Source organism: Monodelphis domestica, chromosome 1 (genome assembly GCF_027887165.1).
Source record: "Monodelphis domestica isolate mMonDom1 chromosome 1, mMonDom1.pri, whole genome shotgun sequence".
In the NCBI taxonomy this organism is placed as follows: Eukaryota; Metazoa; Chordata; class Mammalia; order Didelphimorphia; family Didelphidae; genus Monodelphis; species Monodelphis domestica.
Window position 1 is genome coordinate 86,419,468 of NC_077227.1, and position 23,204 is coordinate 86,442,671.

Consider the following 23,204-nt stretch of genomic DNA (forward strand, 5'->3'; position numbering starts at 1 on the left):
GGGGATCCTACTGCATAGGGGATTTTTGTTTATGTATAGATTAAAGTCACTGTGAAATAAGATTCTGTGTTTTTTTTTTATTTTTGGAATAGTTTGGGAGAAAGTAGTGAAATGTCTTTCTTTAGTTAGTGGTGTGTGTGTGTGTGTGTGTGTGTGTGTGTGTGTGTGTGTAGAGAGAGAGAGAGACAGACAGAGAGAATTTCTTTGTTTTGACTATTTCTAGTCTGCTTTCAGGACATCCACTGGGTTGTCTTGTGACCTATCTTTTGTTGACAGTGCTTGTCTAGTGATGGCCTTCAGTATTATTTATTATCCAGATTAATTTTTAAGCATGTTAACTTATGAAAACAGGAAAGGTCAATGTAACTGCTGTCCATTCAGTTAGTTCATGGAAAAGATGAGTTTCTAAAAGTGCTAACTTTTTACCCCTTGAGTCTTTATACACTGACCTTTGTACCATTTTGTTTATCATCCTCTGGCATTCTTCCCCTGTTCAAACATGAGTATTCTCTCTAAAGATGAGCTGTGTGTGGGTGGGTGTTTGTATGCGTGCATGTACCCATTACTTATTACATGAGCAAGTCCTATATTGATTAATTCTCATGATCCACCTTGATCCTCACAAAAACCTCAGAAGGTAGTAGTTTCAGGTATTATTATCCTGTTGAGAAATTTCAGGCTTGGAGAGCTTATGGCTTGTCTAAGTTTTAGCTAAGTTAGTGAAATGGGAAGAACAGTGAATTTGGAATTTGGGGATCTAGGAACCTGAACTTGAGTCCTGTCTCTGACACATACTACTAGCTCAATAATTGTGGGCAATTTTCTTAACTTAATCTTCTTAATTCTCTCAAATAACCATTACCTTCTGTCTTGCAAGGGTGAGGCAATTGGGGTTAAGTGGCTTGTCCAGGGCCATACACCTGCACAGTGTCTGGGGCCATTTTTGAACCTAGGTCCTCCCAGCTCCAGGCCTAGTACTCTATCCACTGTACCACCTCACTGTTCCTAGAAGATCTATAAGTTCTTCCATTTTATGTTTCCAAAGGAATGGCAGGTTTTAGTATGGAATATTTTTTAGATCATTCCTGCCAAAGATCCTACAAGCTCTATCTAAACCTTTTTTCCTTCCACAGGTAGGAAAGCATAGGTCAGATGTTTTGTGCTGGCTCCTTCCATGATCTTTTTGAAATAATCGGTTGTGTTTGCAAAGGGAATATTTTCACAGAATCATAGAATTCACAAGACCTGAGATCTTGATGGGTCCTTAGAGCGCATCTGATCTAGCTCCTATATTTCACATCTTTTTTTGTGTTTTGATCTTAGAAATAAAAGAAATCACTTTGTGTAACAAAGCTAGAGAGGAGGGAAACTGGATGACCTAGGTCATCTGCCTTTGAGTCCTATCTTCTTTCTACTACTTCAAGCTTATCTCCCTGTTTTTTGTACAAAGCTGTATTTATGTCTTGTTGGGCGATTTGGGATAGGGCTAAAAGACTGGCAATTTCCCTCTTGGCCCCCCTCCCCCCCCCCCCATATTTTTGTCTAAAATAAGCTCTGCTTGACATTTGGAGAGCACTAAGCCTACAATTTGGAAAGTTTAAATATGACGAATTTAGGAGACAGGAAGATCTGGGTTCATATCCTTCCTTAGATGCTTCAGTAGCTATATGATACCAGAAGTCACTTAGCATTTCTGTAACTCAGTTTCTATAATGGTGAAATAAGAAGGTTGGACTCAAAGATCTCCAAGGTCCCTTCTAATAAATCTATGAACTTGTGTTTATGGAAAGAGTAACATAATGTAGATAGAATTACCTTTTTGCATATTATATGATGGTCTTAAAATACAAAGTTATTTATATTTGATCTGCCTTTGGAGGTTGCCGTCAATATTTCCTATCTTTCTTTCCTTCTTGCTTCCTTTATAAACCTCAGATAATCAGGGCTTCCTATCAGGCAGGAGAAAAACAGCTTTCTAGCTCAGCACCTTTAGTTTAATAGTAGAATGTACCTTCAGTATGTAGGCCTAACATCCAACTTACAGTTTTCATCTTGCCACATCAGATTTTCCATGAAAGCCAATATGGTCTACTGGAAAGAACTTTGGATTTAGGATCAGGATACATGGATTCAAATTCTGTCTCTGAACCTGACTATATGTACAAACTCTTCAGTGTTTCTAATCCTCAATTTCTTCATCTATTTAATGGGGATATTACCTATGGTTTTTATGAGAAGCGATATGTGGTACAATGAAAAGATTCCTGGATGTTTTGTCACCTACATCTGTTATTGGATAACTTTAGTAAATAGAATCCTTTCTTATCTTGAACTTAAAAAAAAATCTTCCTTTTTGCAACTTCTGCCTTCCTAGATCCTCCCCCCCTCCCATCCCCCTTTCTTTTAAATGTCTTTGGAACTCCTTGTTAAAATGATAGCTGTTCTCCTTTAATCCTGCTTAGCTCTGCCAATAGATCTAAGGGCCACCTGAGTCTCCCTGGTCTCCTTTTATGCTCTAACCATCCTTTTCTCCTTGATTTCTTGTTCTCTTTCAGATTGCCGATCTGCAACTCCACAAGCTGGATGAATTGGACTGTTTGATTCAAGGTCTGCTTTATGTTGATTCCGTCGGCTTCAATGGCAAACCTGAGTGTTACTATTTTGAAAAACCTACAGATCCTGAACAGTGTCAAAAAAAGCCTTACTGCCTTGATAATCCATACCCTATGTTGCTGGTTAACATGGGCTCAGGTGTTAGCATCCTAGCAGTATATTCCAAGGACAACTATAAAAGAGTTACAGGGACCAGGTAAATAGATATTCCTCAAGAAGAACCTTCTGCTGCTACAGTATAACAGTCTTCCTTCCCTAGGTTTTTAAAGGATTTGGAGGACCTGAATTCAAAGCCTTGCATTGCTACTCATTACAGATATGATCTTGGGCAAGTCATTTCCTGTCTCTGGTTTTAATTTCCTTGTCTGTAGAATTAGTGGTTATACTAAATGATTTGCTAAAATTTATTCTAGCTCTACAGTCCTGTTTATAGTAGGATTAAATGGCAATCAGTGATATTCAGGATGGCTTTCTGATGCATTATTTTTACATAAGATTATTCTATTTAATCCCACCAATATTAATACACACCAACCATTTCAGTATACTGTGCTAGGACCTGAAGGACATTGAAAGTTTAGATAAGATTTAATTCCTGTCTTCATAGAGCTTTCAATCTACTGTGGAAACAAAACATCCCACACAGATTTCTTTATAAAATATCTGCATTAGCTACATACCAAATAAGCTGTGGGAACTCTGAGGGAGAGGGTTATTATTGATTGTACTGGTGGGGAGGGTAGCTTCATAGAGAGAGAATTTGAGTTGGACTTTAAAAACTGACCTAAATTAAGTATGGGTGTTCTGGGTAAAGGGAAGGGGAGAGAAATCATTCTGAGAGTTGGTAGTGTCAGCATTTGCCAAGACATTAGAACAAGATAACTCAGATTGTATTCAGTAGATAAAAGGGGCTGCCTAAAATGTACTTTGAGACTTCCTGCAAGATATGCTAATGACTTTATTCTTTACTCCATAGCTCCCTAGTACTGTTGGGGTAGTTATTAAAACTCAAATGAACTTTGTAATTTAATGAAAAATTTGTGAGCATATTGAATTTTTCCAGAACTTGGCTTTCTGCTAAAGGTACAATGATTGAGAAAACAGAAGTTTTCCTGAAGGGATTACTAACAGATTTATTGGAGATGGTCCTTGAGTTAAAAGTGAATCACAGATTCAAATTAAGAAACTTGAAAATTCTTTTCTGTCCCTCCTTCTTTTGCTTTCTGCCCCTACCCATTGCTGTCTATTCATAGTTGTCTAAAAACTTAGCCAATATTCTGACTCTTAGGGCCTGTGATTTTTCTAAAAGATTGAGACATATATTATGTTGCCATAATGTGGATGACTTATACCATATATTTAATGATGTATTTTTTATTTTCTTTGAATAGACAAACAATATCACAGGAGGTTCTTGTTTCCCTGGAAGTATTTTTTATATAGTTTTGCATTTTCTTAAATAGGTTTTTAAAAAAATAATTGGAGACCAATAATTTTTCTGGCAATTTGCCTCTAAATTTATTATGGAAACAGGAATCAGTTAGAGAAATTAATTTTATAAACAAACTTTATTGGAATGCATTGTCTTAAGTGAGAGACTTAAGTTTTTGAAGAAATCTTTTTATTTTTTAAACCCCTTACCTTTAGGATGAATACTGTGCATTGGTTCTAAGGCAGAAGAACAATAAGGACTAGGCAAAGAGGGTTAAGTGACTTGCCTAAAGTCACACAACTAAGAAGTGTCTGAGGTCACCTTTGAACCCAGGACCTCCCACTTCTAGGCCTGGCTCTCAATCCACTGAGCCACCTAATTGCCTACCTTAAGAAAAAGAGAGAGAAAACCTTTATGTAGAAAATTTAGTATCTTTTATTGTGGCAATGTTGTTCTGTTTTGATAAATCAATTCAGTTCCACCAGTATTTGGCAAGAGCCTATTATGTGGTCAGGCACTATAGTAGATATGGGAGAATCAAGAACAAAATGAAAATGGCTTCTGTCTTTGAGAGGACCTTGCATTCTGCTACATAGAAATAATGAGTATATTGATGAGTAAGTACAAAAGAAATAATAAGTGAATGCAAAATAATTTGGGACTGGGTATGTGTTGGAGGAGCGGGGAGGAAGATAGTCTAATATGTATATTAGGAGAATCCTGTGTTGAAGGTAGCACTTGAGTTGGGGGTTTTGAAAGGAACTAGGAATGCGAAGAGGTGGAATGAGCATGGAAAATCAAGGCAAGCGATGGAGGATACCTTTTCTTTCCTTGGTGATCTTGAGTTTTGTAAGGGTCCTTCCTAAATAATGTCTTCCTTTTTAAAAAATAGACAGCACCACAAAATTTTGGTAGCAAACACTGCTACTCAGGGATGGGCATGTATCTCTTTTTCTAAAGAACAGCCTAGCTATTTTGTAGTCTCCCACCAAAAAGTTGACCTTTGGGGATGAATATTTTTAGCCTGAGAGTACTTTCCAAGAGACCCTTACGGAAGTCCTAGAGGGCTTGCTATCTGACATCAGAGTTTTCACTGTATGTTTTGGCCTTGACTGTTTCTGAGAAACTAATACATTTCTAATCACATTTTAAATATGTACCCTGACAATCAGATTTTGAGAGGTGTTATCATTTGTATAAAATATCCTCCACCTACTGAATCTATAATAGGCAAGGAAGGCCTTGTTTCTAGTTTGTTCAGACATTGTTTTTTGCATCCCCCATTTCCCAGCTTTGTGAATGCACCAGTGATCTTCATTGTACATATTCAACTAAAGATTCCTCTGTTTGAAATTATTTACCCTTTTAGTCTTACAAATATATGATCTAACCATGAATGGTCTTCCTTCTAAGGCAGTTGATATGTTATAACCATGCTATCTTATAAATTCCATGATTATATTTGTTTTCACTTTATAGCTTTGAGTTTACAAATAGATGTACACGATGGTATTTTTCAGTTTAGGTAGCTGCCACCAAGTAAAGGATTCCTGGCTTATTGCCATGGAATCCAAATGGTCACTTTCCATAGGTGATGGGGAACTATGAACACAGATTATGTGATTCCTATGGAATATGATTTTTTTAAAAAAGTAACTTTTTATTAAAATAGAAGCTTTTGCTATTTAAACACCAATTACTTTAAAGATAGATTTAAAGAAACACAAATGGCTAACTAGTTATAATATAGTTCTCTTCTCATCAACTTTTTACTAATAGAGATCACTACTTAATCCTTTCTCTGATTTTTCCTCCCAGCCCAATGCAGAAAATAACATCTTTGTTAGTCTTCAAAGCTTCTTGTGTCAAATGCATTGCTCCTGTTTTCAGCACTTTGAGGTTTCAGAGCAACTTGGTGTAAGATGCCTTATAAGCCTCTACTGCTTGTATAGAGATTAATTATCTATTTTGAATTCCTCCCATCAACGTGTCATTTTTCCTTTTAAATTCCCACATCACCGCTTTTGCATTCTGTTTTCTTTCAAGCCAAAGGAATCATGAAAGAAGTCGTGAAACTGTGTATAAGTTTGTTTGTTCCATGTGATGAACCTGCCCCCATCAGGGGCTTTTCTAATTGTAAGCATAATTCTTAACTTAATCTGGCTCTTTTTCTCTTAGGTAATCCCCATATAGCTGGCTTCTTTAGAATTAGACTTCTAATGCTTCTTTTCATTTTGCTTACAAAATGCCCTTTTTTTTTTTAAAGGGGGCCATTACTTCTTTTCCAGAACAATTTAAATGTATTTAAACAGCTCACAATGGGGCAGCTAGGTGGCACAATTGATAGAGTGCCAGGCTTGGAGTCTGGAGGATCTGGATTCAAATTTGACTTCAGTCACTGAATCCCATTCTTGTCCTTAAGAGTTTTAAAAAAAATAAACATGCCAAAATAAACTTTAAGTTGAGATGTACAAATGGTTTCTCTCTGAGTATCAAGAACAGATTTGTTTGGGGATTCAGAGAATAGGTCCAGCTCAGATAAGAAGTTAGTATTTCATGCTGTTGAGAGATTGCAAAACATCTTTTCTCAGATCCTATGATCTTTGATGAGTTGCTTTCTTTCACCAATCTCAGTTGAGAGAGTCACATAGGTAAATGAGATTGTCTCTTTTAGAGGAATGAGATTAGAGGAAAGAAGGAAGAATTCTACAGGCAGGAGATGTCAAAGTCAGTATTTTTGTTGGAGGGTGGAAGATTCCATTTATGGTTTCCATATTTAATTCATGCAATATTTATTTCTAAATGCATATCAACTACAAATATGATTTATATTTCTTATATGACTATTCATTTTATATACACAAACCATCTAAAGAAGAAAGTTACCTTCAGCCTCCTATAACAGATTCAGCTACTGAGGCTGTCCTCTTAATGGGCTAGCCCAAGGTCTCACAACTGTAACTGATGGAAACTTTCTTATTGATATGGTTTTCATTCCAAGGCCAAGGGCATGGCATTTTCCTAAAGTGTTTGTTTTTAATCCCAGCCAACCCAGTTCTCACTTCCTGGTCCAGTCTTAACTCTGAGCCCTAATCAATTTGATGTGAGCTATCCATTGTTTTTCTCCTCCTGCCTGATTGTTGTGCTAATGTTCTGAATGTTCCCCTTTGGGTACCTCTGTGAGCACCTTTTAAAACAAGTCTTAAAAAAAATAAACCTTATTGTTCCTTTAGTCTTGGAGGTGGAACATTCCTAGGCCTGTGCTGTTTGCTGACTGGTTGTGAGACCTTTGAAGAAGCTCTGGAAATGGCAGCTAAAGGAGACAGCACCAATGTTGATAAGCTGGTGAAGGATATTTATGGAGGAGACTATGAACGATTTGGCCTTCAAGGATCTGCTGTAGCATCAAGGTAGAGACTAAAAAGAGAGTGGTATAGTGGAAAGAGTGCACTGGATTTGGAGTCAGAGGACTTGGATTTGAATCCCAACTCTGCTACTATGTGACCTTGGGCAAGTCATCTAAGCTCTTTGGGCCTCAGTTTCCTTATCTGCAAAATGAGAGGGTTGCATTAGATGATCTCTTAAGGCCCCTTCCATCTCCAAAGCCTATGGTACTCTTGTTCTAGGCAGGTACAATAACAACTGAAAACATGGCTACCAGTGCCCTAAATGTTTTCTGATGTGGCCATGCTCCTGCTGACATAGACTAGTGCAGCATCTATTTTAGAAGAGCTCAGACCTGATTTTGACACCTTAGCAAGCAGAGAAGCATTCATGCTATTGAAGTATGTGTTGTAAATAGGGCAACTTTGAAAGAAGGTTTTGACAATTGCAACCATTTCTCCTTGTGAAGTGCTTACTTGGGGGCATTTGGGAGAAGAACACTTCCTCACCCCCCTTCTTCATCAGTGGTTCATTTCAAACATAAAAGAGAAAAGAAAAGAAAAAAGAAGCCAATCATTATTATCAAAATATTTTCTGAGTACAAACTATGGTAGCAAAATTAGGGCTTGTAAGTCACAGGCAAAGTTATCCAGACAGAAGTTATGGAAGAGTTTTGCCACAGTCATGTGGCTAAAATATGGTCTTTGTTGCGGGATGATTTGAACCCCTTTGCTAATATTTCCAACATAGCTTTGGCAACATGATGAGTAAAGAAAAACGAGATGCCATCAGCAAAGAGGACCTAGCCAGAGCGACTTTGGTCACCATTACAAATAACATCGGTTCCATTGCTCGGATGTGTGCCCTGAATGAGGTAAGGTTACAAATTCACCATCTGCCTATACAATGCATGCCCATTTATTTCTTCTTGCATTTTGGCCTTTTCCATTCAGAAGCTTTTTTGATCTTTATGAATGTTTCAGAACAATCCCCTCCTTTGGTATGTACACATCTCACAAAATGATGTCTCCCAAAGGAGACCAGGAAAAGACTAGTACATTTTGAGGAGGAAAAAAGAAATGTATTTTCTGCTAGTCTTTTGAAACAAAAATATTTAGCCTTTGGGTTAAAAAGAACATTTATTTTCAATAAGAAAAAACCTAGGACTAGAGGGTGAAGAGGCCTGCCTCTGCCCTCTCCCTGGCTTTCTGACTTGGAACAAGTCACTCTACCTCACTGGGCCTCAGTTACCTCATTTTTAAGTGTCGTTGGACTACATGATTTGGAAGTATGGTAGAATGGAAAGAGCGCTCTTCGGCTTTGGAGTCAGAGTTCCTGGGTTTAACCCTGCCTCTGACACCTGGCTTTGGGACATATCCCTGGGTGACCTTTGGCAAATTGCCTAACCTCCTGAGGTCTCAGGCTCCCAAGGTTCCTTCTAAATCTTTGACCGTATAATCTGGGTCTGTTATCTTGTTATTTCTCAAGTCACTTCCAGTTTTAGCAGTCACTGGTTGGCAACAGTAAAAACAACAATAACAGCAATAAAAATAGTTCACACCTCTAGGGTGCTTTATGGATTACAAAAGCACTTGATTTATTTAGTTTCATTTGATCCTCTAAAAGACCTTTGAGACAGTTAACTGAAAGTACTGTTCTTACCAATAAGAAATCTGAAGAAGGCTCAAAGCACTTCAATGACTTAATCAAGGCTTCCTAGTCAAGACATGGCAAAGCTAAGACTGGAACCCACTTCTCTCAAGTCCAAAGCTAAGCTCTTTTCACTATACCACAGCCACCTTTGACCCTGCAGTGTCCAATGCCAAATCAATTCATTTAGAAATGTCAGCACTGTAAATTACAAATCCAAACTAAACTCCTTTATAAACCATCATCATTTATCACATGCCTAATGAAGTGGGACATGCAATTCTTGGCACATTTTCTTCTGTTTGTTTCCTTGTATTTTCATGCAAAGAGTTATTGGTAGAATGAAACTGAAGCAGTTCAACCTAATTTCACTGCCAGAAACTCAATGGGAATCCTTGCTTCTTCTTCATCCTCTCTTCTTTCTGCTTTCGGCTTCTCTACAGTGTTGCCTTGTGGCGTGGAGTTCAAGCAGCATTGTACAGGGCTATCAAAGCATAGAGAGCTACAGCGGAGGCCAGCAGGACCCCCTCTCCCCCCCTTCCCATCCCCCAGTTACAGAAAATTGTAAAATTTCTGTGATGCCTGATTTGAATGTTTGCAAAGAAAACCTTTTGACATATAGTTGTTTTTTGAAATTCAGAATGTCTGACTTAAATTGATAGGGAAAAAAGAGCTTGAATAGTATGAGATCAACCCATGAAGGCCTTAGTCCTACATCCAAATTGTAGGATTCCAGTGGGTTTCCACTACATTTTATTTCACATAAGAAATTTTGCAGACTCAGCACAGTATTTGTAAGTCTTGACAGTCTCTCTGTAAATATAAATTTGAAAATTGGTTGAGATCTAGTCTTTAGCCTTGGAGCTGTTTTGACAAAAAATTAAATGAACACATTCCAGAGATGTGCCTTTTCAAAGTTCTCTTCTGCCTCAGAACGCCCTGTGCTAGAAGCCTTTGGTCGTGGTTGTGTGTGTCTGTGTGTGTGTGTGTGTGTGCTTTTTTTTTTTGGTGTTTTTAAAAAACATTATCTTCTAAAGGATCCTCTCCACCCCTTGCCCCCGACAGCCAAATATGTTCTTAAATCAATATGTATAGAGTAGACAATGTTCATGATCTCTCAAAGGTCATTTGACAGATAACACCTGCACCCTCTCCCCAGAGCATTGATTGCTTTCCCTTTACCCTCATTTCTTTCTTGTTAAAGTGTTCCTTGCTATTTTTGGCCTGAGTGCTTGGATGGCATTTTGGTTGGGTTAGCATCCAATGTGCTTTCTCTTTTGCCCTCCCATTTCCTTGTGGTGGCAGCACTGCAGTGGCATGTCCATGAGAGGCTTAGCCATATGAAACACATCTTGGATAATCATTACAGCCACAAGGATTGTAAGACTGGAATTGGTTTTACTTCTTCAAGGCTAAGAGTATCCCAGGCAGGAGTAGAAGAAAAAAAGGCTTGATTAGGGGAATCTTTAGGTTGGATTTCACAGCCTTTTGTTTTTGCCATTCGAAGGGAGCATTCTTTCCCTTCCTTACTCCTAAGTGTTGCAGGGAATGGGTTTTCCCCATGAGCCCAATAGTATAAGTTTCATAGCACTTTTCTGGAGAAGTAGGTTTTTTTTTAGAGGGAAGATTGGTTTCCCTTTTTTGCCTTTCTTTTTTGCTTTCCAATCTTTGATTTTATATTCTCTCTGAGAAGTCCTATCCCTTTTGAAGTCTAGCTTCCTTGACAGATTACTCCATTCACTGCCAGCTTTTAATATCCTCTTGACCAGAGCTCTTCAGCAGTCCTGTCCCTGGCTTGTTGAGATTGATACTTTTCCTCAGTGCAAGGAGAAGCTTTATTCTCTGGCAGCATGATGTTGGGAAGCAGGGAAAGGGAAAAGCCTTTCTCAATTTAATTGGTCTTTTCCTTTTTAATATTCACTGCCATCTCCTCTGTTGAAGGCAATTTGCCCATTCCCACATGGCCTTTTTCTTTCAAAAGTCTGTGTGTTGTAGGGGTCCCTGACCAATTATTCTAAGAAGCAAGAATCTTTGAAACCCAGGCCCAGAATAGGATTACCCATAGAAATCAGATCCTCAGGGTTTTACATGGTTAGAAATTGAAGTCATTGGAAACAGAAGCTCCTATAGGTTCTACTCCCAATTGATGGACTGGATGGGGACAATAATGCTGGCTTCCAAGGCTGGTCTTCCCTTCTCAGGAATGTTTCCTTAGCAACAGAGCCATTCTTTGGAGGATAAGCTCTGTTAGGAGGTCAGATTGCGGATGGCTGAGCTGGACTCCAGGCAACTTGGGAGGTCTGGGGAATGGGAAAAGCAGCCCATTTCTACCTCCAACTGTGTGGGACTTGGAGCTAGTCTTCATGTGTAGCACTGCAAAACAAATAGGGACAGCATTGTAATAGAAATAATACAAATGCAAATAGGGAAGTGGTAGACTGGAATAATAATAACCAAGGGGATGGACTTGACATCAGGGAAGCTTGGGTTCAAATCTTACCCCTGAAGCTTAGTAGCTGTGCTACCTTAGACAATTCATTTAATATCTGAGTCTCAATTTCCTCATCTTGAAAATGGGGATAAAAATACCTCAAGTACTAGTAACATAGAGTACCTATGAAAGATATAGGATCGGCATTCAGAGGTTATTTTAGTCTACCCATTTATTTGACAGACCAGGAAACAGTGAGGATAAGGGACTTGAAATCTAAGTCATTTGACTGTAGAACATGTGCCTTTTCTGCTTTGCCATATGGAGGTCATACATGTAAAATAATACTATCCAGGCTGTTATAGAAGTCAGCGCAATTTGAAGCTAATGAAGCTGGAATTTCACTTAATCTTTTGGGACACTCTGAATGAACAATAATTTTTATTTCAAGTGTAAGTATATTCCACAAGAATGACAGGGTTTAATTTCTAGTCTAGTCACAGGATCATAGACTGAGAATTGAAAGAGACCTCAGAGACCAAATAATCCAACACTTATGTTACACAGTAGGATCTGAAGTCTAGGATGTGTAATTGACTTGTCCATCACATAGGTAGTTAAGTGGCAGAACCAGGATTTGAACTCAAGGCATTTGATACCACTTCTAACATACCTTTCACCACTTGATATTCCCTTTCCAGGGTTTAAAATTTTTGGTGGTAGAAGTATGAACTCTTTTGTTGCCAGTTGTTTTTTAAATTAAAACTCCCAAATATAATAGCCTATGTAGTCCTGTACTTGAACGGAATGCTACCCAGGACCTTTTGTAGTCCTGGTCCATCTGAGTTGAGCAGGTGTTTTTGGGTTGTCTCTTGGGTTGAGAGCCATACTCAGAACCATCTGTTACATCTCTAGAGGCTCTTGAGAAAATGAAACTAGAACTTATTTTAGCAGGTGTCACTTTCAAGTTAAATCCTTGACTCCTTCCTTCCCTCTCCCCCTCAAAAAAAATCTTCTGATTCAGAGTGCTGCCATGCAGGTAAGGTTTACCTTGAGAACCTAATTTGCCTTTCTCTTTATTATCCCCTTCACTGTTTTCTGTAAGCTGGAGGTAATGGCCAGCCTGTGGGTCTTGGGTCCCCAGCAATATTTGGGTTGTGAAAGTAGTAATAGTTACTGTTGATTTGTGCCCATTTTTAATAACTCATGAATATTTCTAGAAACCCTAAACTGGCTTGCTTTTACTGCCCTTTTTTGCTTTGGGGCTACTTTCACCCACTGTTGGTTACTTTGTGCTCAGGGAACATGGAACAATTCATATTCAAGAAACATTAATTACTTATTTATGTACGAGGCACACTAAGTAGTCAAAGACAGAAAAATGACACAATCTTTGCCCTTAGGAAACTTCTAGTCTAAAAAAAAAGAAACTTCTCGACTGATAATGTAGAGTTAATAAGACTACCCAAATATATTATACAAAGGTAAAACATGATAGCAGGCAAAGGTGGATCAGGTAAATTGCTATCAGAAGTTTGATGAAGGAGATATCATTTTCATCTGGTGGACTCAGGATAATCTTTTTAGGTAGAAGGGAGGGACTTCAGTACCCAGAGATTGGGGGATGAGAGACTATATAAGTTAGTAGCTAGACTGTTGGGCTTAGAATTAGAAAGAGACCTTCCTCTGACATTACCTGGATGACTATGGGCAACCTCCTTGAGTCTCAGTTTTTTCATCTGTAAAATAGGAGACAAGAATTCCTTCATACCTACTTCACAAGATTATTTTGAAGATCAAATGAGTTTGTGTGTATAAAGTGCTTTGTGAAGGTGAAAGAACTATCAAAATGCCCTCTGTTATTATTGATCATTGTTGATGATGTCTTAGCAGGGTGGAGAGGGGACTCTGTCCTAAGCATGGGAAGCTGCTTGAGCAAAGGAATATAACTGAGAAGTGACAGCAATTGGAATCCTTTTGCTATGTGGACAGGAACAAGAAATGCCAGGAGTTACAGTTGGACCATCAATGGGGACCTGTATTTCATGCTGGTTCATCTCCAAACTGCCATAGAAAACAATTCTCTCAGAGCCAGGCAGATACCAAATTCTATTCTGCTGCCTGTATACCTCCCGGTATCTTCCCTCCCGCTCCATTCCCACCCCGCCCCCATCCCAAGCAAATGCTGAAAGATGGAAATTTAAAATAAAAATTGTACAAGGAATGTATTCTACATATTGTTTTTATAGCTCTCTAATGTAAAAAAAAATGTTTTTATTTTTCTCCTGCCAGAACATTGACAGAGTGGTGTTTGTTGGGAATTTCCTTAGAATCAATATGGTCTCTATGAAGCTCTTAGCTTATGCCATGGATTTTTGGTCCAAAGGACAGCTAAAAGCCCTGTTCTTAGAACATGAGGTAGGTATGACATGTATGGATTCATTTGCCTAATCAAATAAACACCTACCTTTTTATAGGGATAAAAGAATAGACTGGACATGTGATTTAGCTGGTTTAGGGAACTTCTAGATGAAAGAAACTCCCTCTCTTAGTACAAGTCATCATCTTCTCTGCAACCTGTAGTCTTTAGGCTCAGGGAATCACTAGAGGCATGATGTCAAGCTAAAAGAGGCCACTAGGGGGCAGCTAGGTGGCTCAGTGGATTGAAAGCCAGACCTAAAGATGGGAAGTCCTGGGTTCAAATTTGGCCATAGATACTTCCTAGCTGTGTGACTCTGGACAAGTCATGTAACTCTCATTGCCTAATCCTTACTTCTTTTCTGCCTTGGGACCAATACACAATATTGATTCCAAGATAGAAGGTGAGAAAAAAAAAAGACATGGAAGCCACTGAACCATACATTAGAATCCTTGCTGACTGCACATTGACCTAGAAAACCACATATTAACATTATGTGAATTCTATTGCATTTATTTAAAATATATATATTTCCCAATTATATCTTAATCTGTTTTGGGTTTCAAGGGGGTGAGTAACTTGTCCAGGATCATATAACCTGATCTTCTAGGCTCCCAGGTCAGCTATCCACTAAACCACATCTTCCCCTTACATGTATGGGACTTCGTAATTTACCAAGTGATTTCAATCCAATACCTCTGTGAAGTCAGTATTGTAAGTGTGATCATCCTCATTTTGTATTCAAGGAAACTAGATGTCAGAGAAATTAAGTGACTTGCCTATGGTTATATACACCGAGGAAGCATCAGAGTCAGGCTGTGGACTTTTACCTTGTCATTCCTCTATTTTTTGTCTGTCTATCTGTCTGCACCACACTTTACTGCCTCTCTAAATAAAGAATATCTTTCCTTAATTGATGAAATTTGTCCTGTTAGTCTGACACTCTGGAAGATAAAGATATTGGATTATACTTTGCATTCAATTTAAGAAAAATTGAAGGCTTCTTTTTTTCCTCTTTGGAACTTATTCTGTATGAATGTGATAATGAGTAGCCATTGTGAGGCCTCTTGGCTCCATCTTTAAGGTTCTATCTAAACCATGTGTGGAATGATTAGTTTTTTTTTTCTTAAAGAATAAAGAGGCAAATGAGTCACATTTGATTTTCTTAAAGTATATGAAAGTTTGTGATCAGGTTGATTAGTCCTGGTGTTCTCATCTATGGGAGCATTACTTCAGCTAGTACTAATCACAACTAATCCAGGATACTCATTGGTGAAAATTAATGCTGAAGACAGCACAGTATTTTCTCCCCTACTTGTGTTGTCTGAAGTCCCATACTCAGAATTTAGTGCTGTAAAGGAACTAATCTGGTAACTTCATTTTACAGATGAGGAAATTGAGGTTCAGAGAAGGAAACTCTTCAGTTTGACATTTATAGATCTTCATCATCTGGCTTCAGCCTTCCTTTCCAGGATCAATGCATATCATTCCCCTTCTTGTACAAATTGTTCCAGAGAAACTGGCCTGCTTGCTATTCTCTGACCTTGCCATTCCATTTGCTGTTTCCATCTCTTTGCACAGGTCATCTTTCCATATCTTTGGTACATATCTTTCTTTGTTCCACTTCTTAGATGCCCTGACTTCTTTCAAGGAAGTTCATGTGCCAACTCCCACAAGAAACCCTTTTTGATCCCTGCATTTTTTATGGTTCTCTCCTCAAATGAGAGAGCAAAAGAGAGAGAGAGACAGAGAGAGAGAGAGCGAGAGCGAGAGCACAAAGAAGTTTTGTTCTGTTTTTATAGCTTTATAGGATTTTAGAGTTGGAAGGAACCTCAAAGACCACCTAATTCAACCCCTTTATTTTACAAGGGAAGAAACTGAGGACTGGAGTGGTTAAGTGACTTGTTTAAGGTAATATACCCAGAATTTGATCCTAGGCACTTTGACATACAGGACATTTTTCTACTCTATCATGCTGCTTATTGTATTAGGTTGGAAGGTGATTTGCCTATGGTCACATTGCAGGTTAGTAAATGAGCTGAGATTCCAAAAGTGAATCAAGGGACTCTTTTTCCCTAGCTAAAATTCAGCATGATATATTGCTCTGTAGAATACTAGGCTGTTTTCTTGGGTCCAGGTGCTCCCAGTGGGCAGAACTTTCATTCAGTTACCAGAAGAATTGAGGACCCTCCTTTCATGCTCTCCTTATCCCTTATAATCTTTTGTATTGTCAAGTTGAATTTCTCTAGTTTTCCTTATACTTAAGGCAGTTATTTGAGTGAAAGGCAAGGTTACCTGCTAGAAAATGAACTTTGTCATCCATATTCTGCAATCCTAATTTAACACAGAACCTTAGGGCTAGAAAGCCCTTAGACTGTTTAATCCCCTTAGGTCATGCATGAGAAAGTGAAGACAGAGGTGAAATTGAGATAACTTGCCCTGAGAGTCAAAGTCATAACACAGGCCCCGTAATCTACCAGTTCCAATGTTCTTTCACTCTATTGGACTGCCATCCTAATGATCCTCCAGTAGCATTAATTAAGTACTTTTCTCTAGGCCAGGTACCATGCTGAGCCCTAGAGATACAAAGTTGAAAGGTGAAATGGAGCCCTGCCTTGGAAGAAGCTTATATCCTTAATAAGACTACTTTTTAGGAAGCTCAAGTTTTGCCTTTGATCTCATTATTTTCTCTTTGTGATCCCTTACAGTGCTCTGGTGGCTGATGAGACATCATTCTCATTAATTCTGCTCTGGAGCTTAATGGCACCTTTGCTCCTGAGGCAGGAGGGCACCAGATTAGTTCTGGGTGTAGAGAGGGCATCCTATCTCTTTTCAGTGGATTTCCATGACTTTTGATATAGTTTGTCTTTGGAGTCAGAGGATCTGGGCTCAGATGTCTGCCCTGCTGCCCTGTGGTTGTGGACAAGTTACTTAACCTTTTTGTCTCAGTTGTCAAATGAGGCTCCCTTCCAGTAATAAATTCTATGACTGACTATAATTAAGTCAGTTCCAATAGATGAGAGAACCTTGGAACTTATCAAATTGATTCAGTCTCAAAGCAAGGGGCACTTCTAGTATCACCTAGTCCCATTGGCATCTGAACAAGCTTCTTATCTCTTTATTTAACCCAAGTGATCATCCAGCCTGAAGATCTCTATTTTCGGGGCCCCTGCTACCTTCCAAGGCAGCCTATTTCATTTGTAAATGACTGACTTATAGAATGTTCCATCAAACTTAGATTGTCTCTTTGCCTCTTCCATCAATTTTTACTTGTCCTGCCCTTTGGTGTCCTCCAAAACAAGTCTGGATGCTATTCTATATGACAAGTCCTTCAAATATTTGAAGACAAATATCCTTTACTCTTTGGGGCCTCTTCTTTCCCAATTCAATATCCCAAGTTACGGAAACTCATGTGGCATGAACTCAATGCCCTTCACTTTCCTGATTGACCTTTTCTGGACACTCTGGCTTATCTCTTTCCTTTCTGCAGTGTCATTGAGAACTGAACATATTATTCTAGATGTGATTTGACCAGGAGCAATATTATCATTTTCTTAGTTCTAGTCATTGCCTCTCCTGATGCAATCTCAAACTGCATTAGGTACTCAGTGAACTTGTAGACCCATAAAACTCCTAGGTCTTTATGAGATTAATGGCTGTTAAAGCATATGTCTTCCATCTTGTATGTGTGAAACTGATTTATGAAATTCACAAGATCATACATGGAAAATTGGAACCAACCCCCTAATCTTATAGATGGAAACTGAGATTCAGAGCAGAAAGTGAATTGCTTAAGCCCACATAGCCAATGTCTGAGGCAAAATTTTCATTCAAGTCTTCCTAACAATACAATGTCATTTAGTTGTTAAAGAAATAAATGGCTTTACATTTCAAGTATAAAGCTTTTTACCTTTTACTTTTAAATTTCATTCTTATAGATTGAGTTTAGTCTCCTGGCCTATTAAGATCTTTAGAGTCCTGATTCAGTCATCTAATGTGTAAGCTATCTCTAGCAACGGCATTTGCAAATTTAACAATTATTGCCATTTTTGCCTCTTTCCATGTCATTAAAAGGGGGAAGGGAATCAAGCATTTAATAAACATCTGCTATGTGCCAGGTGCTACACTAAATACTTTACAAATATTATCTTGTTTGATCCTCACAACAACCCTGGAGGTAGGTTCTATTATTAGCCCAATTTTATACTTGATGAAATCGAGGCACCCAGAGGTTCATTGATTTGCTCAGAGTTACTTAGCTAGTAAGTATTTGAGACTGGATTTGAACCCAGGCTTCTTGATTCTACTGTGTCACCAGAGGCCTCTTCCTGGCCACTTTGGGTCTTTGATCTCTGCTTTTGAGTTGAAGGAATAGAAAGGCTATAAAGGAAGGAGACTGATTAGATGGGAATGAGAATGAAGATTGTAGAAGAAGGAAAACTAGAGCAGAAGGATTTCTGGAAAAAGAATAACAAAGGGCAGAAGATAAAGTACTTTTGGAAGATCTTGAACAATTAGCCTGGAGAATGAACTATCCCTTTAGAAATAAAGACACCAGAAGAAGAAAAGCCTCAAGGGGTAAATCCAGAGGGATCTGAAGAAGGCAAATTCAAGCTGTCTATTAGCCTCTGTATTACTAGAGAGAGCTGAGGGAGGAATTGCTTGCTTGGGTGGCTGGACAGAGGGGTGGGCCATGCAAAAATTGTCCTGGGGCACTGGGAAGAGGGAGAAAGGAGCAGCTCCCCAAGTGCTGGTGGTGCACACCAATAGGGGACTTAGGGGAATCCCAACCTGCCAGAGAACATTAGAAGGTGCAAGAATTTCAGGCAGAGGAGATGAGGACCATGGGGCACTTGGAGTTAAAGAACTCAGATTTGTTAAAAAGGAGGGATCTGCATACTCAAGTGTACTAAAAGCCAGAGTGGCTCCCTCTATCCTTTGGGGCAAAATTCAAAACCGTCAGTTTGCCTTTTAAAGCCCTCCATAGTTTGGCTCCTACAAACTTTCTCAGATTTGCTCATGATTATTTTAACCAAATAAGGCAACCAACTCTTCCATCTCCTACTTTTCTGTATTTCCAATTCCTCTCCCCAGACCTTCTCTCTAGTCCCAATAATTTGTAATTCATTCCCTCCTAACTCTTCTCCCTCTTCCTCCTTCTAGGCTCAGCCCAAGTATCTCCTTCTCCCTGAAACCTTCCTGAAGCTTTCCCAGCTGACATGTTCAATTAACTCATATTTACTTGTATTTCCCCAGTTGAGTATAATTCTTTGAGGGCAGTGATTATTCTATATTTTGTGTGTGCCTATTGTAACTATTTTTATTGTCTGTTTATTATGTACTTACATATGTACATGCTGTCTTCTCTGAGCTTTTCTAAGGCAGGGGCAACTTCATTTTTGTCTCTGTCTCCCTAGTATTGAGCCCAGTTCACAAAAACCATTAGATGCTAAATAGACGTTGATTGATTGAGTGTAGTGACCACTTAATGATGTTGGACAGAAATTAGAGTTAAACTATTATCCATTTCAACATTTCAATAATTTTTTAGGTCATTGGCTATTTTAGTAGTTTTTCTAAATAGTTTCTTATCACATGCTTTCTCTTGTTTAAAGGGCTATTTTGGCGCTGTTGGAGCCCTACTGGAATTGTTTAAAATGACTGATGATCAGTAAAAATGTCACCTGGAGAAAAGTTGGGAAAGATGCCCCTGTCGAGGTTGCTGCTGGAGAAAGTAAAAGCCACGATCAGGATGGGAACGAAGCCATTTTGGTAGTAGTACCTGCTGGATTTGTAAATAATTTGAAATCCTTATAGCTGATCTTTTACTTCGGGTTTTGAGCATAGAATTCAAAATTCACATGGGGAATACAAGATTTTTTTTTTCTTCCTGTATACTGTATTTTTTTAAAAAATAAGGACAAAATGTGCAACGTGGCCAAATGTCCCAGTTTTATGCATTTGTTTTAAAAAAAAAGCTGAATAATGTTTCAGAAAGACCTGAAATGTAATAGCTTGTTTTTCTTCTGGGGTTTACTGATCAGTGTGGTAATTTTAACTTCATTTAGTAATCACTCTAGGAGATTTTTATCTTGACTTATATTTTTCATGACGTTTCATGATTTGCTGTTGGTTTCAAATGAAACTACAAAGCTAGCATGTTTTACTGTGAATGCTTTTTTCCCCCTTTTTGAGTTTTTTTTTTGTTTTGTCTCATATTTCTGTCTATGAATGAATGTCCCATGGAAGGAGATCTGTCTTCCAACCTCAGTTTCTGCCCTCTTCCTCCACACAGCAAGAAAACATTTCTGTGAATAGATGTATTCACTTTACCCAAGGCGCTGACCATTCTACTGTCTTAGCAATGAGAACTAAGGCTTTATGAAGTATCCATACAGTGAAGACTCCAAACATCACAGAGTCACAAGCCTAGAAGGGGCCTTAGACCATAGAAGGTCAGAAGTGGAAGGGACCTTAGAGATTAAGTCTAGCCTTCCTCATTTTATACGGAAGGAAACAGACACAGAATACAGTGAGTTCAGTTTTGCATAGCTGGTGACAGAACTGGGATTATAATACAGTGGTATATATAAGAAACATTACATGCCTATTAGGTGCAGAGGACTTTTCAACACAGAAAGAGAAACTTTAGATTGGTCCAGAACACAGGCAATTGGGCCACCTGATTCCCAAACCAAGACTTGTTCTCTTCCATGTTATATTACCAGATAGTGGCAATAAAGAAAGAAATGAACATTTTTGCCTTCACCCACTGCTGGGTTACAGAGGACAGCCAATCTATGATTTAGTTAAGTAAGTTCTAGGGAGTCATCTCAGGCACATGGTTGTCAAGTTTCCAAATTATGATTTGAACCCAGGTCTTCCTGTGAACCCAACCCTACACTAGCCATTAGGTTATGTTGCCTCTTGGTTTATTTTTATATCAGCAATACAATACTGACTGAAACCTGACACTCTTTATGGACATCTCTTTTAACCCCCCAAAGGTAAATAATACTAAATCATTATGTTTGTCATTTGAAGGGAATTCTCCATTAGAATTCTGAGCTTGTCAAAATTCTGATGCAAATTAGAGGATCACAGAAAGAACCAAAATCATGGCATGAGATGAACAGGTGATAATTAGTCAACAAACTATTTGTCTTTTTTGTACATATGCCCCAGAGAATTGTAATGAAAAATCTTATAAGTAGAAATTTTTTTATGTTTTCACTTTTAATATCTGAGAAAGATGTTATTTGTAAAAAAACAAAAAAAATTTTTTTTGCTTTACTGATTTTTTTGGATCAAAGATAATTTTTATTTTCAAAACATATTCTGCTGACTGCTGACTTTGGTTTTGTTCTTCTCCTTTTACCTTTGCTTTGATGACCCTGGACAAAATAATAGAGCTTATTTTTTAGCTTTAGTTTATTAAAGAAGGGATGTTAGGAAGGAGAGTCTGGATCAAAAGACAGTCTAGATCAAAAGAGATTGGTTTACTTTCCTCTATCTTTTGAAATGGTCATTAGTTTTTACATTGTCAGGTTTTGAAGAAGCAGATACTAATGGAAGTGTTGACTTGTCTGGTTGAAATAAAACTCATTCCTGTTGTGATGTGTTTTGTGTATATGTGAATTTCATTTCTGAACTCCTTTGTCTTGATTAGATATTATGTACATGATTTAAATTTTTTGAATTTGAAAAACTTTATGTGATCCCCACCAAATATTATGTAATCTGAGCCTTTCATATTAGTCTCTTGGAGACATGTAATATCTTGTTCCCCTCAAAGGAAACTGTACTATTTTATGGGATTTTTTTAATTTTCCAGCTTCAACAGCTTTCAATATCTTTTGACAACTTTTGAAATGGAGATTTTAATTTTTAGTATTAAAAATGCTCCCTGAATAATTCTGTCAACATTTTTTCATTCTGAAAAAGTGTCATCATCATGTCTGTTATTATAAGTGCTTCAGTTGTGTTAATCTGTATTTTGTTATTATTATTATTGTTGTTGTTTTGTTGTTGTTGTTCCAGACCTGTGATTTCACTAGAAACTGACTTAAAAAATATAGGCAACTTGGTCAGTTTTATATGCAAGGGTACAAATCCATACCAGCTAAAAATGCCTTACCAGTTGTGGTTCCTATTCTCATTGGACAAAGTTGGGTGGGCATGGGGAGGGCTCTATGAATCCTGATTCCATATATGAAGAAATAACAAGATTTTCATGAATTGACAACTCAATTAGTTCAGTGCCCTCATTTTATAAATGAATAAAGTGATGTTTGTGATCTCACAGGTGGTGAGTAGCAGAGCTGGGATTTGAATCTGTGTCTTCTGACTTTAATTCCAGTGTTCTTTCCACTACACCATGCTGCCTTGATTTCCTCCCTGAATTTGATTGGAAAACTCAAAGGGAGGTCTGATAACCTGCATCAGTTGTTATTTTTGTTATAGACCATAGAATGGTACATTTAAAGCTAGAAGGAACCTCTGAGTCATATAGTCCAACCCCCTTATGTTTTCATGAGGGAACTGAGGCTCAGGGAAGTTAAGTGACTTGCTCAAGGTCACACAAGTAGTGTCAGTTAGAATTTTAATCCAGGACCTCTAAATCCAGAGCCAGTGCTTTTTCCATTGTACTCAACAGGTCTGTTATGTAAAATCATCCAGTCAAGTTGGTGTCCCATAAAAAAATGTACTTGCTTATCCAGGGTATGTATCTGAAATTACATGATGACTCTTATCGAGCCCTTTAAGATTATTAGGTCTGAATAATGGGAGATATTAAATAATAAAAATATTGCCAATGAGATTTGAATATGTGGTCAGCCTTTTTTGTTGATATGAAAAACAACATGGCAGATTCCTACCTTTGGCTCCATATGTCACCTGACCTGAGACAGAAGACACTTCCACATCAGATGAACACTGGGTTTTGTGTCTGTCTTGGAATTAGCATGCAAAGAGTCTGCTTTCATGTGACTTAGATTTCTTCTATGATCACATGTTTGAGTGGACAGATTATACTATCTTTTGGCCCTGAAAAGTGGAACCAGAACTGGTCTTTCTTCTTGGAGCTGAAAATGGCTCAGTGCCTCATTGAAAAATGAAATGAGACAGCCAGCAATTGTATTTCTTGGATAAGAAACATCTCATTGTCTTAGGTCAATATTTCTTTTGTTTCAATCCTTACAGGGTCTCTGTTTAAGCCGGGTTCAAGGTCCAGTGACTTTTTACTTATTTGTTTGATTACAAGTTCTGTTCCC

At 38.2% G+C, this 23,204-nt stretch overlaps 1 protein-coding gene and 1 non-coding gene across 5 annotated transcripts in view; both read left to right on the forward strand.

Moving 5' to 3' along the window:
- The window catches only part of PANK1 (pantothenate kinase 1), a 75,895-nt gene extending 53,139 nt beyond the window's left edge, over positions 1 to 22,756 (forward strand). For 3 of the 4 annotated variants that reach the window (XM_007478828.3, XM_056802730.1, XM_007478829.3), the window contains 5 exons: positions 2,556 to 2,809; positions 7,279 to 7,455; positions 8,180 to 8,303; positions 13,803 to 13,928; positions 19,545 to 22,756. In XM_007478828.3, the coding sequence (XP_007478890.2) occupies positions 2,556 to 2,809; positions 7,279 to 7,455; positions 8,180 to 8,303; positions 13,803 to 13,928; positions 19,545 to 19,604 (741 nt within the window). In that variant the 3' untranslated portion in view covers positions 19,605 to 22,756. The remainder of the gene's footprint in view (positions 1 to 2,555; positions 2,810 to 7,278; positions 7,456 to 8,179; positions 8,304 to 13,802; positions 13,929 to 19,544) is intronic. The other variant, XM_056802721.1, reaches the window with a different exon arrangement.
- MIR107 (microRNA mir-107) lies at positions 9,495 to 9,578 on the forward strand. The gene has a single exon (NR_032162.1). It is a non-coding gene; the product is annotated as a microRNA mir-107 (primary transcript).
- Positions 22,757 to 23,204: the final 448 nt, after the last annotated feature.